The sequence below is a fragment of the Oryx dammah genome, unplaced genomic scaffold (assembly GCF_014754425.2).
Source record: "Oryx dammah isolate SB20612 unplaced genomic scaffold, SCBI_Odam_1.1 HiC_scaffold_24, whole genome shotgun sequence".
In the NCBI taxonomy this organism is placed as follows: Eukaryota; Metazoa; Chordata; class Mammalia; order Artiodactyla; family Bovidae; genus Oryx; species Oryx dammah.
Window position 1 is genome coordinate 75,077,674 of NW_024070208.1, and position 17,988 is coordinate 75,095,661.

General features: G+C 42.1%; 1 protein-coding gene across 1 annotated transcript in view; it reads left to right on the plus strand.

The window, feature by feature from the left end:
* The window catches only part of PCCA (propionyl-CoA carboxylase subunit alpha), a 381,462-nt gene that overhangs the window by 2,144 nt on the left and 361,330 nt on the right, over positions 1–17,988 (plus strand). Inside the window, exon 2 of the mRNA XM_040267408.1 lies at positions 12,736–12,813. Coding sequence (XP_040123342.1) covers positions 12,736–12,813 — 78 coding nt within the window. The remainder of the gene's footprint in view (positions 1–12,735; positions 12,814–17,988) is intronic.

Here is a 17,988-nt window from a genome sequence, read left to right on the forward strand (position 1 = left end):
TGTGCGTGTGTGTGTAGGGTGTGTGCATGTGTGTAGGGTGTGTGTGTAGAGGGTGTGTGTGTAGAGGGTGTGTGTGTGTGTAGAGGGTGTGTGTGTGTGTAGGGTGTGTGTGTAGAGGGTGTGTGCGTGTGTAGGGTGTGTGTGCGCGCGTGTAGGGTGTGTGTGCGCGTGTAGGGTGTGCGTGTGTGTAGGGTGTGTGTGTGTGTAGGGTGTGTGTGTGTGTAGGGTGTGTATGTGTGTGTAGGGGGTGTGTGTGTGCGTGTGTGTGTAGGGTGTGTATGTGTGTGTAGGGTGTGTGTGTGTAGGGGGTGTGTGTGCACGTGCACACCTGCGCCCGTGCACTCAGTTGTGTCTCACTCTTTGGTGTCCTTCAGGTTCCTCTGTCCATAGAGTTCACCTTTTAGTCTTATTTTGTTTTGGCTTTTAAAACACATTCTATTTAAATAACTAGTTTTTTTCCCCTTCTGTCTACATTTTTCAGGGGCTCCAGGATGTTGGACTTGCAGTAATTGCTGCAGTTTATTGAACTTTTTATGCCGTATATGATTTTCAGATATTTCCTCTTAGCCTTGTAACAAGTAGGTAAAAAAAAAAAATTCCAACTTTACAGAAGAGGAAACGAAAGCTCAGAGCAGTTAAGTAACTTGCTTAAAGAAACAACTGGCTGAGATAGATGTTGAACCTTGGATAGTATGTTCCGAAAGCCTTGCCTTTCCAGTTTGTCTCTTGTTTGGGTCATGGTCTCATTATATGGTGCATTCATGAAGTTCAAATGCTCAAGCTTTACGTTCCTTAAAGTCCGTGATTTTCTTTTCTAGTCATGGAAGAGAATGTTTAAGCAAATCTGAATGCTTTAGCATTGCCTGGAGGTAAATCTTTCCACCTGCTGATAGATTTCTGACAATCATTTGGGAAAAAAATCTAACATTATTACAGAAAGCAGTTTTTGATGAATGAATATGTTTATGGACATTCGTGTATTTATACATCTGCTTTTTTTGGATTTTATTCTTAAGAGGTTCAGAACAGAGGAGTGATTGGTAAAACTATTTTCTAAATAAGAGGAAGAGATGGTGACATGTTGATTGAGTGAAGAAACAGAAGTTTTAAGTGATTCCAGTTTTTAAGAAAGTGGGTAAATGGGAGAACAGGGATGAAAAAGGAAATTTGGGAAGTAAAAAGGTGTTTTGTTTTTTTTTAACGGGGGTGGAGAGCAGTAGTGTTTCCTTTTAGGTATTTGGACTCAGAGGGTTCCAAGAGTCATGTTGATTTGCTGGTAGCACTGGAGTTGGTGAGAACTGGTAGGACTTGGGATCTGTTTTGGAACTAGAACCAATAGTACTTGCTGTAACCAAAGGGAGATAAAAGGAAAGAGAAGAATCAAGGACCTTTGAAAGATAGACACAAAGGGCCACACAGTGTATGATTCCATGAGTATGAAACGTCTAGGGTAGGCAGAGCCATAGAGGCAGAGGTGGGTCAGTGGTTGCCAAGGGCTGGGGAGAGGGGTGAGGGAGGAGATGGGAGTGACTGCTAACAACTGGGGTGTCTTTCTGGGGTGAAGAGAAAAAATGACAAGGGTTAAATTAATACATCTCAGGGGACAAAACTAGTTTGAGCTTTATAGCAGTTACGGAAAAGAGGGAAGCGTTTAGGCTTCCCTATAGTAAGGAACTATTCATTAATCAGGATAAACAAACCTTGTCCTAGCACTGAATGTGTAGAATTCATTATATAAAGGCAACTAGCAATCCAGTAAAAAAAAAAAAAACTTCTTTGTTACTCTTTTATGAAAAATTCAGTGATAATTGACATCTCATTGATTGCTATTAATATAGCACTTTGTGGAAGTTACAGTGTGTTAAAAAAAACGTTCTGTAGCAGTGGGATCATAAAGTTTCCCAGAAGCAGAGCCTGAAGAGGGATTTCATGCAGGTGGTGGTAGTTGAGAAGCGTAAAGAAGGCAGGCTAGAGCAGGGGTTAAAAAAAATCTAAGCAAGGAGGGGGATCTAGTTGGAAACTAGATTCAATCTCATCTCACAGGGGAGCCCTGGAGCAGTGGTTCTCAAAGCAGGGGACTCTGTAGCCAGCAGCAGCAGCATTACCTGGGTACTTGTTAGGAATGCACATTTTCTAGTTTCACCCTAGACCTGCCAAGTTTGAAACTCTGAGGTTAGAGCCGGCAGTCTGTTTTAATAAGCCCCTCCAGGTGAAAATGATGCATAGTCAAGTTTGACAAGCACTGCTCTAGTGCAATTAAAAGTATAACGTGAGCTGTAAGTATAATTTAACGTTTTCTAGCACTACACTGGAGAAGGCGATGGCACCCCACTCCAGTACTCAGGCCTGGAAAACCCCATGGATGGAGGAGCCTGGTAGGCTGCAGTCCGTGGGGTCGCTAGGAGTTGGACACGACTGAGCCATGAAATTAAAAGACACTTACTCCTTGGAAGAAAAGTTATGAGCAACCTAGACAGCATATTCAAAAGCAGAGACATTACTTTGCCGAGTAAGGTCCATCTAGTCAAGGCTATGGTTTTTCCAGTGGTCATGATGTATGGATGTGAGAGTTGGACTGTGAAGAAGGCTGAGCGCCGAAGAATTGATGCTTTTGAACTGTGGTGTTGGAGAAGACTCTTGAGAGTCCCTTGGACTGCAAGGAGATCCAACCAGTCCATTCTGAAGGAGATCAGCCCTGGGATTTCTTTGGAAGGAATGATGCTAAAGCTGAAGCTCCAGTACTTTGGCCACCTCATGCAAAGAGTTGACTCATTGGAAAAGACTCTGATGCTGGGCGGGATTGGGGGCAGGAGGAGAAGGGGACAACAGAGGATGAGATGGCTGGATGGCATCACTGACTTGATGGACGTGAGTCTGAGTGAACTCCTGGAGTTGGTGATGGACAGGGAGGCCTGGCGTGCTGCGATTCATGGGGTCACAAAGAGTCGGACACGACTGAGTGACTGAACTGAGCGACTTCACTTTCACTTTTTACTTCCATGCATTGGAGAAGGAAATGGCAACCCACTCCAGTGTTCTTGCCTGGAGAATTCCAGGGACGAGGGAGCCTGGTGGGCTGCCATCTGTGGGGTTGCACAGAGTCAGACATGACTAAAGCGACTTAGCAGCAGCAGCAGCAGCACTCACATTAAAAAAAAATTTAAAGCAGTGAAATTAGTATTTTATATTTACCCAGTGGCTTCCCTGGTGGCTCACTGGTAAAGAATCTGCCCACCAATACAGGAGAATCAGGTTCAATCCCTGCATCCAGAAGATCCCCAGGAAAAGGGGATGGCAACCCACTCCAGTATTCTTGCCTGGATAATCCCATGGACAGAAAAGCCTGGTGGGCTACAGTCCATGGGAGTCGCCAAAGAGACACGACTTAGCAACTAAACACCACCAATGATTTAACCCAATATATTAAAAATATTTTAGTATGTAAATCTAAAACTTTAACAAGGTTTCCGTTTGGTTTTTCGTATGAAGTCTTCAAACCTGGGGTGTATTTTACACTTGGCACACGCAAGAATTTGGCAGATTTCAAGTGCTCAGAAGCTGCCTGTGGCTAGCGGCTACCATACTGGACAGCCAGCTCTAAAGCACAGATTGCAGTACTAAGTTGAGCCCACCTTGAGGGTGAAGTGGGGGCAGCTTTTTGAACCCCATGATGGTCAAATCAGGGCTGTGGCCTGGGAGGGATGTAGCTCAAGGCTTGAGAGAGAAGTTCTGTCTGGTTGAGGCAGATGGGGCAAAGCAGGGAGCAGCTGTGAACCGTGGGTGGTCAGCACACCAGCGGGGGCCTTCCCGCCTGGAAAACGGGTGCTGCATGGACGCCCATGGCATCTGCTACGGGTGGGGTGGGAGGGATGGCCTGGGTAGGGGGCTGTGTTGGAATGAAGAGGCTTTAGAGTTGATGCACACAGTTTCAGCTTACCATGGAGGCAAAACTGGAGAATCTTGACTGTTCCCCTCTGCAGCCCCCTCAGTTTTATTGAAAAGTGAAAGTCGCTCAGTTGTGTCCACCTCTTTGGGGCCCCATAGACTATACAGTCCATAGAATTCTCCAGGCCAGAATACTGGAGTGGGTAGCCATTCCCTTCTCCATGGGATCTTCCCAACCCAGGGATTGAACCAAGGTCTCCTGTATTGCAGGCAGATTCTTTACCAGCTGAGCCACAAGGGAAGCCCAAGAAATCCAGACCCAGGAATCGAACTGGGGTTTCCTGCATTGCAGGCTGATTCTTTACCAACTGAGCTATCAGGGTAGCCCTAATATTGAGAAATAGTTGATGTAAATCTTGAGATTTTATCATCTCTCTCAAATGTTAGGTATTCAACCTAGCTTGCCAAGTGAAAGTCTTGTCAGACAGCTGAAGATTGGGATAGCTAGTGAAGTCCTGAAGGCTACATAGTCAATGTAAGTGAAAGGAAAGCTATTTTTAAGTGGTAAGGCCTGACATCATGGTGAAAAGGCCCTACTTCTGGCGGTGTTTTAAAGAGGGCATTTTCCCGCATCATTCTGTCTCTCTTAAAAGGCTGAAAGATACAGTTGGCTCTTGCTTACCAGCTCTGTGTCATGAAACGTGGGAGGAGAACTTTTCCTGGAAATTTTGAAGATGAATCACTAACAAGTGTTTTGTTTTCCTTAGTAAGCTCGTCTTACTGCTCCATTGGCCCATAGTTTTGAGGATGGCTTCTTTGAAGTAGAATGCATTGTGCTAATGAGTTAGCCTGTCAGTAGAGTTGTTCTAGTATTATTCACTTGAATGCCCCCTTAAGAGTTCTGGATTTGGTAGGGTTTAGTTTTTAAATTGTGCTTTACACTTGAGTTTAGTGGATTTGTGAGTTTGGGCTACCACCTGAGGCCACAAGCAGAAAAATGTGAAAGTAGGTGCTGGCTTAGGTTAGAAAAGGGTATTCCCTCTTGGCAATGGTTGGAAGGCCTCTGAACAGTTTGTGTAAAAGCTGTATCCTTTTTTTGGTTAATAGTTACTTCATTCTTACTATAACATACGCAAAATTGTGCTGGGCGTTTTACACATTCTTATTTAATCCTCACGTCATTATTAAGTCCTAGATAAGTGGTTTTATGCCCAGTTTATATACGAGAAAAACTCTTGTTTTGAAGAAATGGCTGAGCCAATTTCCCAACCAGGGCCTGAATCTTGAGTCTAGATCAGAGCTCTTAATTACTCCATTATTACTCTAATGGTAACTCCCAAATGGTCTGGGATAATTTTAAGAAAGAAAGTTACAGCTGCATAATTGGATTTAGTTGTTGGGTAATACCTCACATTTCATTGGTGCGTTACAGTTTATAAAGGCTTGTGTGTTTTGGGTTTTTTTGTTTTTTAAAGACAGCTCTGCAGGAAAGCAAGGGACGTGTCATGTTGTACATTTTACAGATGAAAACTGGGGTCCAGAGAAATTACTTGCTCAGTGTTGTGTACCTGTGAAGCAGTAGAGTGAGCGTTGACCTGGGTCTTCACCTTTGTGGTGAACTCAGAAGGTCATGCTACTTCCCATGGGCTGCCTTGTTAGCTGGCACTTCTCATCTAAGTGTGGAAACTATAGAAAATCTTTATTCTTGCAGAAAAGCAGAGCAGTATGTTCTCTGGAAGTCATTTTGCATACACTGACCTTTCTCCTTTTCATACTATTCATACTGTTCATGGGGTTCTCAAGGCAAGAATACTGAAGTGGCTTGCCATTCCCTTCTCCAGTGGACCACATTCTGTCAGACCTCGCCACCATGACCTGCCTGTCTTGGGTTGCGCTGCAGGCATGGCTTGGTTTCATTGAGTTAGACAAGGCTGTGGTCCTAGTGTGATTAGATTGACTAGTTTTCTGTGAGTATGGTTTCAATGTGTCTGCCCTCTGATGCCCTCTTGCAACACCTACCATCTTACTTGGGTTTCCTCTTACTTTGGGCGTGGGATATCTCTTCACAGCTGCTCCAACAAAGCACAGCCGCTGCTCCTTACCTTGGACGAGGGGTATCCCCAGGTCATTAGGTGCCCAATATGCTACTGGAAATCAGTGGAGAAATAACTCCAGAAAAAATGAAGGGATGGAGCCAAAGCAAGAACAATACCCAGTTTTGATGTGACTGGTGATAGAAGTAAGATCTGATGTTGTAAAGAGCAATATTGCATAGGAACTTGGAATGTCAGGTCCATGAATCAAGGCAAATTGGAAGTGGTCAAACAAGAGATGGCAAGGGTGAACGTCGACATTCTAGGAATCAGTGAACTAAAATGGACTGGAGAGGGTGAATTTAACTCAGATGACCATTATATCTACTACTGCAGGCAGGAATCCCTCAGAAGAAGTGGAGTAGCCATCATGGTCAACAGAAGAGTCTGAAATGCAGTACTTGGATGCAATCTCAAAAATGACAGAATGATCTCTGTTCGTCTCCAAGGCAAACCATTCAATATCACAGTTATCCAAGTCTATGCCCCAACCAGTAACGCTGAAGAAGCTGAAGTTGAACGGTTTTATGAAGACCTACAAGACCTTTTAGAACTAACACCCAAAAAAGATGTCCTTTTCATTATAGGGGACTGGAATGCAAAAGTAGGAAGTCAAAAAACACCTGGAGTAACAGGCAGATTTGGCCTTGGAATGCGGAATGAAGCAGGGCAAAGACTAATAGAGTTTTGCCAAGAAAATGCACTGGTCATAGCAAACACCCTCTTCCAACAACACAAGAGAAGACTCTACACATGGACATCACCAGATGGTCAACATCGAAATCAGATGGATTCTATTCTTTGCAGCCAAAGATGGAGAAGGTCTATACAGTCAACAAAAACAAGACCAGGAGCTGACTGTGGCTCAGATCATGAACTCCGTATTACCAAATTCAGACTTAAATTGAAGAAAGTAGGGAAAACCACTAGACCATTCAGGTATGACCTAAATCAAATCCCTTATGATTATACAGTGGAAGTGAGAAATAGATTTAAGGGCCTAGATCTGATAGATAGAGTGCCTGATGAACTATGGAATGAGGTTCATGACTTTGTACAGGAGACAGGGATCAAGACCATCCCCAAGGAAAAGAAATGCAAAAAAGCAAAATGGCTGTCTGGGGAGGCCTTACAAATAGCTGTGAAAAGAAGAGAGGCGAAAAGCAAAGGAGAAAAGGAAAGATATAAGCATTTGAATGCAGAGTTCCAAAGAATAGCAAGAAGAGATAAGAAAGCCTTTTTCAGTGATCAATGCAAAGAAATAGAGGAAAAGAACAGAATGGGAAAGACTAGAGATCTCTTCAAGAAAATTAGAGATACCAAGGGAACATTTCATGCAAAGATGGGCTCGATAAAGGACAGAAATGGTATGGACTTAACAGAAGCAGAAGATATTAAGAAGAGGTGGCAAGAATACACAGAAGAACTGGACTAAAAAGATCTTCATGACCAAGATAATCATGATGATGTGATCACTAATCTAGAGGCAGACATCTTGGATTGTGAAGTCAAGTGGGCCTTAGAAAGCATCACTATGAACAAAGCTAGTGGAGGTGATGGAATTCCAGTTGAGCTGTTTCAAATCCTGAAAGATGATGCTGTGAAAGTGCTGCACTCAATATGCCAGCAAATTTGGAAAACTCAGCAGTGGCCACAGGACTGGAAAAGGTCAGTTTTCATTCCAATCCCAAAGAAAGGCAATGCCAAAGAATGCTCAAACTACCACACAGTTGTACTCATCTCACGTGCTAGTAAAGTAATGCTCAAAATTCTCCAAGCCAGGCTTCAGCAATACGTGAACCATGAACTCCCTGATGTTCAAGCTGGTTTTAGAAAAGGCAGAGGAACCAGAGATCAAATTGCCAACATCTGCTGGATCATGGAAAAAGCAAGAGAGTTCCAGAAAAACATGTATTTCAGCTTTATTGACTATGCCAAAGTCTTTGACTGTGTGGATCACAATAAACTGAAAAAGTCTGAAAGAGATGGGAATACCAGACCGCCTAACCTGCCTCTTGAGAAATCTGTATGGAGGTAAGGAAGCAACAGTTAGAACTGGACATGGAACAACAGACTGGTTCCAAATAGGAAAAGGAGTATGTCAAGGCTGTATATTGTCACCCTGCTTATTTAACTTCTATGCAGAGTACATCGTGAGAAACGCTGGACTGGAAGAAGCACAAACTGGAATCAAGATTGCCGGGAGAAATATCAATAACCTCAGATATGCAGATGACACCACCTTTATGGCAGAAAGTGAAGAAGAACTAAAAAGCCTCTTGATGAAAGAGAAAGAGGAGAGTGAAAAAGTAGGCTTAAAGCTCAACATTCAGAAAACAAAGATGATGGCTTCCGGTCCCATCACTTCATGGGAAATAGATGGGGAAACAGTGGAAACAGTGTCAGACTTTAGTTTTTGGGCTCCAAAATCACTGCAGATGGTGATTGCAGCCATGAAATTAAAAGAGGCTTACTCCTTGGAAGAAAAGTGATGACCAACCTAGATAGTATATTCAAAAGCAGAGACATTACTTTGCCAACTAAGGTCCGTCTAGTCAAGGCTATGGTTTTTCCTGTGGTCATGTATGGATGTGAGAGTTGGACTGTGAAGAAGACTGAGTGCCGAAGAATTGATGCTTTTGAACTGTGGTGTTGGAGAAGACTCTTGAGAGTCCCTTGGACTGCAAGGAGATCCAACCAGTCCATTCTGAAGGAGATCAGCCCTGGGATTTCTTTGGAAGGAATGATGTTAAAGCTGAAACTCCAGTACTTTGGCCACCTCATGTGAATGGTTGACTCATTGGAAAAGACTCTGATGCTGGGCGGGATTGGGGGCAGGAGGAGAAGGGGACGACCAAGGATGAGATGGCTGGATGGCATCACAGACTCGATGGACGTGAGACTGAGTGAGCTCTGGGAGATGGTGATGAACAGGGAGGCGTGGTGTGCTGCGATTCATGGGGTCGCAAAGAGTCGGACACGACTGAGCGACTGAACTGAACTGACCTGACCTTTCTCGTTTCGGCTGTGATAGGCTAAAAAGTCTTTATAGATGGACTTGGTTAACATTTTTCCTTTGAACTCTTATTCTAGGACATAGAATTCTGGACTGGGCTTGTAGCCTGTTTTTTATATGCGTAACAAAAATAAGAAACATTAAAAATTCTATGTAGAGGTCCAAATTAGCAGATTTCTACCAACTCGTTCCTTGTATTTTTTGAAAAAAATTATGTTGTGGCTCTATAAAATTATCTGACTTTTGACTGGTGTACATTATAGCTTTGAACTTTGTTGAAGCTCTGCAGGGGTAAACAGGGGCGCAAGAGAGCAGTATATGGCTGACTGCAAACCACTCTGGGCTTGCTGTGGGAATGGCTCAACCTGCTGTTTTTCCTCTGTAGGTGTGTTCTGCTGCTAAGGTTCTGACTGGTTGCATCATTTCTACTGCCAGGTACTTGGCTAATTAGGGGCACCTGTGTTTTTCAATTTTGGGGTCCAGTGATCACAAATTCATTTGTATACAAGCTGTATGCTTTCTTGTTTTGATAATGGTGGTAAAATATAGTCTGTTAGATCGTCAGAACCAAGTATTTAAAAATAGCAATAAAAAGATGAAATAACAAACAAACCCAATTTGATCCATCTGTACTGCTACAGCTTGTCTCCTACATTTTGGCCAGGTGCTCTTTGGGGTTGCACAGAGTCAGACACGACTGGAGTGACTTAGCAGCACCAGCAGCAACTTTTCTTAGTGGACATGAGATTGAGCAAACTCTGGGAGATAGTGAAGTACAGGGAAACCTGGCGGGCTGCAGTCCATGGAGTTGCAAAGAGATGGACACGACTGAGCGACTGAACAACAGCAACGATTTGTAATAGAGTTGATTTAGTTTCAAGAACTGTGTGCTGCAGACATTTTAAAATTTGAGTTTTATGTTATTGGCAGTTTCCTGAGTGAATGTAGAGTATACTGAGTCGGCTAACCCAAACCTCTCCCAGAGCTTGGCCACTTGGAGATGTCTGATTCTTCTGGGTTAGAAACTGTCCCTTGAGGACCAAGTTTAGTCCATTTTTTTCATGAGCCCATCTGATGAGATAGAATCCTGAGGCTTTTATTCCCAAAGGTATTCTAGAAACTTAATGCTTCAGTCATGTTTATTCAAATCTGTGAAATTAGCTCCATTTCTACCAAACAACTCAGCGTTTGTTGCTCTCGAAGCTGTCTGGCGGTGAGATCCCTGTCACCGTCTTCTTGGACCACACGTTCGGTTTGGGTTAACTGCATATTCTTCGTAATTGTCAGATGTTCACACATGTTAGAATCTCTGTAATAAGCTTTTGTTTTTTGAATGACAGTGGTGTAGGTTAGTAGGGACTTTAGAGGAAACTGGGCTTCCCTGGTGACTCAGATGGTAAAGAATCTGGCTGCAGTGCAGGAGACCCGAGTTCGATCCCTGGGTCGGGAAGATTTCCTGGAGGAGGGAATGGTTACCCGCTCCAGTATTCTTGCCTGGAGGGTTCCATGGACAGAGGCGTCTGGTGGGTGACAGTCCATGGGGTCTCACAGAGTAGTACACGACTGAAGTGGCCTAGCACGCAAGCACCTAAGGAAAACACCTGGGGAGTTAAAGTGGTTTGCTCTAGTCCTGGAAATAGTGTCAGACTGAGCTCGGATTAGAACTCAGGCTCTTTGATCTCTTCTCCCCGAGTTCTGTTCTAGGCAGTAGGCTGGGAAGTGTTGCCTTCTCCAGACATAAACATCACTGTTTACTCTCCCCAAAGCTAATTAGAATACCTAAAATGTCTACCCCAGATTGTGTTTTGTCTCTGAAAGACTCACATTTGGCTTTTGCCATCAGGAATCAGTTATGCCCTTTATTTGTTAGTAATTAAAGACACATGTATGATTTTTGTAAAATCCTTTCTTGTATGTACTTTTGTGAAAGGATGTTTTGACACATTCCTACAACTGACTGTTATGTGCCTTATGATATTAGGGAAAATTGGTAAAACTGTAAACTGTTTTCATTTTATTAAATTGTTAGGAAGCTGGTATGCTCTTTACTTTTCTTTTGTAAATATCCTAGTGCTGTCTTGGTGCAGACTAAATGCGAGAAATCCCAGGTAGCTTTTGCTTTTCTTTTTTTCTTTGTTGTTGTTTAGTTGCTAAGTCGTGTCCTACTCTTCTGTGACCTCATGGACTGCAGCCCACCAGGCTCCTGTGTCCATGGGAGTTCCCAGGCAAGAATGCTAGAGTGATTTGCCATTTCCTTCTCCAGGTGTTCTTTCCAACCCAGGGATCGAACTCGCCTCCTGCACTGACAGGCACATTCTTTACCACTGAGCCACTAGGGAAGACCTTTTCTTTATTCTGAGTTTGCCTTCTGCATTGGCTAAGCTATAAACACAATATGTGATTTTTAAGTGAGGAGGTGTTATCCTATTAAATCTGATGTGAGAGTAAAGTTGCCAGATTATAGCTATTCTGCTGAGGGCAGTGGAAGACTGAATTTTTTTTGATCACAAAGAAGTGGTGGTGTACCCCCTTGGTACATTAAAAAAAAAACAACGCCAAATCATCTCTTTGCACAGATGTTTAGTATTAATGTGGAAGTGCCACTATTTATATTATCTCAAAATAAAAAAATTAATAGTCCTTTTACCAGATCTGTGTTTAAATTTTCTTTACCATTGCAGCCTAGACTTGACATTTCTGCAGTTAAAATTCTTGAGACTCAGTTTTCTAAATTGGAGTTGGAATGCACAGGGATGCTCGCAGAACTATAAGAGTGTTTTGGTCTGGGAAAGGGAGACAGTAGTGAAGTCAGTTTTCTTCCCATTTTCAGCTCATTATTCATCACCAGTCCTTTTTACTTGATGTAAGTTTTACTAGGTTTTATTTTGTAAAGTGTATCTTTCTTCTCTCTTACTTTCGCTTCTGCATAAAGATTACATTTTGTAATTTGGCCCTTGTTACTTCTAAAAAAGATAATTGGATTCATCTTTTTCATTTTAAAATGTTGTTGTAAATTACCTGCTTCCTATTTGAGCTGTTAGAAAATTCTGAGTACCTTTTCCCACCACCCTCACCCCGTTTTTTTCTTGATTTACCTTCATCAGTGACTATAGGATAAATTATTTTCTTAAACCTTTGCTATAACCTTTATTAGTGATTCTTCTTAATGTTTTAAAGACTCAAGATATACTTTTTCCCACACACATATATGGTAATGAATTAAAGTGAACTTGATTATTAGTGTTAACGTTCTCATTTTTATCTGCCAAGCCACATTTATACCAGAATAAGTAAAATAAGAACTCATGTGTCAGACATTAGCAAATAAAAAATATTTTGTTATTTTCTGGGCCCTGTTAAAATTGAACCTTTTTGAAAGCCAAGACGCTTGTTTTATGTTGTCTAAAGTTCTATGTGGTATGTGACATTCTGATCCTGCTATATCTGTCTACATGATCAGAAAGACTTTTCTTCAGATTTTATTTGACCCATTGACTCTTACACTTTTCTGGAGATTGTTTTGATGTCTTTGGATTCTCATGTGTGCCAAGGGAATGTGTCTAGTTGGGGTTTACCTTCTTTAGTTAAGGTATATTGCTTAGAACTACATATATTGATCGATGAAACACTGTAGCCAGAAGCATACTGGAAGAATTACCCTGAAAAATATTTTTAAAGCTCATTCAAGTGTCTGTCATTTATTTCACTTTCATTTTTTTTTTCTTTTCTTTCTTTTGGTAGCATGTTCCTCATTATTCAAGACGGTACTTAGTGGCATCTCGTACTCTGTGTTCAGCTGGATATGATTCTAATGAAAAAGTAAGTATTTCAAAAATCGTTTTAACAGCTAAGTTAAACTGTTTCATTGTCTCCACATTGTGTTCACCGGGCAGGTTCCATTTTATTGATGCTGTCATTTTTTATTGCTATATATCAGGTTTTATAGGTGTTCAGTATTTGTCCCTTTTTTCATTGTGGACCACAACCTGAGGCTTTAATTTTGTATTTGTACCTATACCACAAATTGAATAAATTTCCAATGTATTTCCCTTGTTTTCAGCAGGATCACTAACACATTCTTTCTTAGACTAGGCGGTTGAGAGATTTTAATTAAACTATTAATGTTTTTTTCATTTACTTAATATTTGTAACTATTTTTGAGTGAAGGCAGTTATGGGTATTGTAAATTTTGGGGCAAGGGAATATTGGTTAAAATCTTGGTATATGATAATGTCTGAGGCCTGTAATGGAGAAATAAAGGAACTGGAAGTGGTGATCGGAGGTGAAACATGATTTGGTGACAATGACGGCATCAAAGAGGCAGAAGAAGAGTTTTGGTTAAGAAGAGATGATTCAAATTGAATGTCAATAAAGTATACAGTCAACAAAAACAAGACCAGGAGCTGACTGTGGCTCAGATCATGAACTCCTTATTGCCAGATTCAGACTAAAATTGAAGAAAGGAGGGAAAACCAATAGACCATTCAGGTATGACCTAAATCAAATCCCTTATGATTATACAGTGGAAGTGAGAAATAGATTTAAGGGACTAGATCTGATAGAGTGCCTGATGAACTATGGAATGAGGTTCATGACATTGCACAGGAGACAGGGATCAAGACCATCCCCATGGAAAAGAAATGTAAAAAAGCAAAATGGCTGTCTGAGGAGGCCTTACAAATAGCTGTGAAAAGAAGAGAAGCCAAAAGCAAAGGAGAAAAGGAAAGATATAAGCATCTGAACGCAGAGTTCCAAAGAATAGCAAGAAGAGATAAGAAAGCCTTCTTAAGTGATCAATGCAAAGAAATAGAGGAAAAGAACAGAATGGGAAAGACTAGAGATCTCTTCAAGAAAATTAGAGATACCAAGGGAACATTTCATGCAAAGATGGGCTCGATAAAGGACAGAAATGGTATGGACTTAACAGAAGCAGAAGATATTAAGAGGTAGCAAGAATATACAGAACTGTACAAAAAAGGTCTTCACGACCAAGATAATCACAATGGATCACTGACCTAGAGACAGACATCCTGAAATGTGAAGTCAAGTGGGCCTTAGAAAGCATCACTATGAACAAAGCTAGTGGAGGTGATGGAATTCCAATTGAGCTCTTTCAAATCCTGAAAGATGATGCTGTGAAAGTGCTGCACTCTGTATGCCACCAAATTTGGAAAACTCAGCAGTGGCTACAGGAGTGGAAAAGGTCAGTTTTCATTCCAATTTCAAAGAAAGGCAATGCCAAAGAATGCTCAAACTACTACACAATTGCACTCATCTCACATGCTAGCAAAGTTATACTCAAAATTCTCCAAGCCAGGCTTCAGCAATACATGAACTGTGAACTTCCAGATGTTCAAGCTGGTTTTAGAAAAGGCAGAGGAATCAGAGATCAACTTGCCAACATCCACTGGATCATGGAAGAAGCAAGAGAGTTCCAGAAATATCTATTTCTGCTTTATTGACCATGCCAAAGCCTTTGACTGTGTGGATCACAAGAAACTGTGGAAAATTCTGAAAGAGATGAGAATACCAGACCACCTGACCTGCCTCTTGAAAAACCTATATGCAGGTCAGGAAGCAACAGTTAGAACTGGACGTGGTCAGACTGGTTCCAAATAGGAAAAGGAGTACGTCAAGGCTGTATATTGTCACCCTGCTTATTTAACTTCTATGCAGAATACATCATGAGAAATGCTGGGCTGGAAGAAGCACAAGCTGGAATCAAGATTGCCAGGAGAAATATCAATAACCTCAGATATGCAGATGACACCACCCTTATGGCAGAAAGTGAAGAAGAGCTAAAGAGCCTCTTGATGAAAGTGCAAGAGGAGAGTGAAAAAGTTGGCTTAAAGCTCAACATTCAGAAAACAAAGATCATGGCATCTGGTCCCATCACTTCATGGGAAATAGATGGGGAAACAGTGGAAACAGTGTCAGACTTTAGCTTTTGGGCTCCAAGATCACTGCAGATGGTGATTGCAGCCATGAAATTAATTAAAAGTTAGTTTAAAAAAATTAAAAGACTCCTTGGAAGAAAAGTTATGACCAACCTAGAGAGCATATTGAAAAGCAGAGACATTACTTTGCCAACAAAGGTCCATCTAGTCAACGCTGTGGTTTTTCCAGTGGTCATGTATGGATGTGAGAGTTGGACTGTGAAGAAAGCTGAGTGCGGAAGAATTGATGCTTTTGAACTGTGGTGTTGGAGAAGACTCTTGAGAGTCCCTTGGACTGCAAGGAGATCCAACCAGTCCATTCTAAAGGAGATCAGCCCTGGGATTTCTTTGGAAGAATTGATGTTAAAGCTGAAACTCCAGTACTTTGGCCACCTCATGTGAATGGTTGACTCATTGGAAAAGACTCTCATGCTGGGCGGGATTGGGGGCAGGAGGAGAAGGGGACGACCGAGGATGAGATGGCTGGATGGCATCACGGACTCGATGGACGTGAGTCTGAGTGAACTCTGGGAGTTGGTGATGGACAGGAAGGCCTGGTGTGCTGCGATTCATGGGGTCGCAAAGAGTCGGACACGACTGAGCAACTGAAGTGGACCGAAAGTAGAACTAATATGAATGATTATTTGAGAATGAAATGGTTTTCTAAATAGCCCAAGTATACAACACTACTCAAAAGAATCTTGAAATTTGGAGAACAAAGGATCTATATTCACCGTAGCTCAATAGAAATGTAAAGTGGAGACAATTGCAGGACATATATAATTTTTTATTTTCTAATAGCCATATTAAAAAATAAACAGGTAAAATTAACTTTCATATTATTATTATTATTTTTTTTTTGCCATGCAGAGAGGCACATGGGATCTTAGTTCCCTGACCAGGAATAGAACCTCTGCCTCCTGCAGTGGAAGTGTGGAATTTTAACCACTTGACTACTGGGGACGTCCCGGTCCCAGGTCTTTAAATGACATATAAATCCTTTCTTAATCGGCATTTTTACCCCAGCTTTATTTGCCACAGTACCCCATACTGTGTTTTGTGCTTGAGCTATCTTAAAAATTACTTGTAGTTTTTGTGCTCCCATCTGCTTTCAATGTCACTGCCTTATTAACATACACTATTCACTCTCTCCTTTTGCTGGATTTAACACAGCACTTAACACACTTTGTTTTGATTGTAGCACTTAACACACTTTGTTGTGGTCGTGCCATATTGTACATTAAAGTTATCAAATGCACTTGACATTTACCTGTACTTGTTGATGCAGACGGGAGGTGTAAAGTTGGTTTAGGGAGTTCTCTGGTGGTCCAGTGGTTAAGACTGCTTTCTCACTGCTGAGGGCGAAGGTTCAATCCCTGGTCAGGGAACTAAGATCCCGCAAACTGTGTCATGTGGCCAAAAAAAAGAAGTTGGTTTAAATTTATTCATGTGTATATTCTTTTATATGCGTAGCCTATCTGGAAGAATATTCAGGAAACTAGTAGTAATTGTTGCCTTTGGGGCAAGGACCTGGGTGTCCCTAATATGTGTCCCTGGTTTTACCTTCTAAGATGTGAACCATATTCATTTGTTATTTAGTTAAAATCTTAGGTGTGGAAGATTAATTGGTATTAGCTTTATTGAACTTGTGTACTAATTGGTAATCCATTAATAGTCCTCTGTTAGGGTTCTTCAGAGAAACAGAACCAGTAAGAGACATATGAAAATTTCTTTTTTTAAAAATCGGTTCACCTAATTCCTGGGTTTCCCTGGTGGCTCAGATGGTAAAGAATCTGCCTGCAGTGCAGGAGACTTGGGTTCAATCCCTGGGTCGGGAAGATCCCCTGGAGAAGGGAAAGGCTCCTCACTCCAGTATTCTTGCCTGGAGAATCTCATGGACAGAAGGGCCTGGCAGGCTACAGTCCCTGGGGTCGCAGGGAGTCAGACACAACTAGGCGACCAACACACCTAATTAAGGAAGCTGAGAAGTCCCTTGCAGTCTGCTCTTTGCATTCTGGACACCTTGGAAAGCTGGTGTTTAAGTCTAGTCCAGGTCCAAAGGTCTGGGAACCAGGAAAGCTGATGGTGTAAGTCCCAGGTCCAAGGGTAGGAGAAGACCAACATCCCAGCTCAACCTGGGAGGCAAAACTAGTCCTCTCTTCCTCCACGTGTTAATATGTTAGGCTCTCCATGGACTGGATGGTGCCCAGCCACACTGGGGAGGGCTGTCTGCTTTACCGAGTCCACTGATTCACGTTAGCCTCATCTGGAAACACCATCACAGACACCGTCAGAAAAATTGTCTCAACTGGACACCCTGTGGCCCAGTCAAGGTGCACATAACACTAACCATCCGAAGCCCTGAACAGAGACGAACGGGAATGTGTCAGGCACCGCAGTCATGCTGGCACAGATTTGTCCCCATGAGACAGAATCTCATTCCTAGATTCGTAATCTGGTTTGCTGCCCAAAGGATCGAATAGCAACACTCTGACTAACACATATGGAATATATAGTGCACGCTAGGCCCTACACTAAACCCTTTATGGTGTGAATTCAGATTCCTGCAACCTCCGTGCCAGGTAGCTCCTACTCCCGTTTTACGAACTGGGAAATGAGCGTTCAGTAGGCTGGCTTGTCCACAGGGGAACACGTGGTAGTGTTGGGATTCCAACTGGGCCAGGCTGGCTTCAGACTAACTCTTAACCTTCATTCTACTTCTTCCATAGAAATTAGGATGGAATTTGTACTCCCTGTAATATTATTATAGTTTGTTGTTAACGTGTTGCTTAACGTGTAAGTTCCAGTGTTTGTGCTGCTTTTATCTGAGGTAGTCTGCTTAATATTTAATCAGTGTTTAAAGATACAGTTCAGGGAAGTAGGAACAGGTTTTCTTAGTATATGCTTACTGTTTAGCAGGAATGGCATGCCACTCCAGTATTCTTGCCTGGAGAATTCGATGAACAGAGGGGCCTGGCAAGTGATAGTCCATAGAGTCGCAAAGAGTCAGACACAGTTGAACACACACACACACACACACACACACACACACACACAC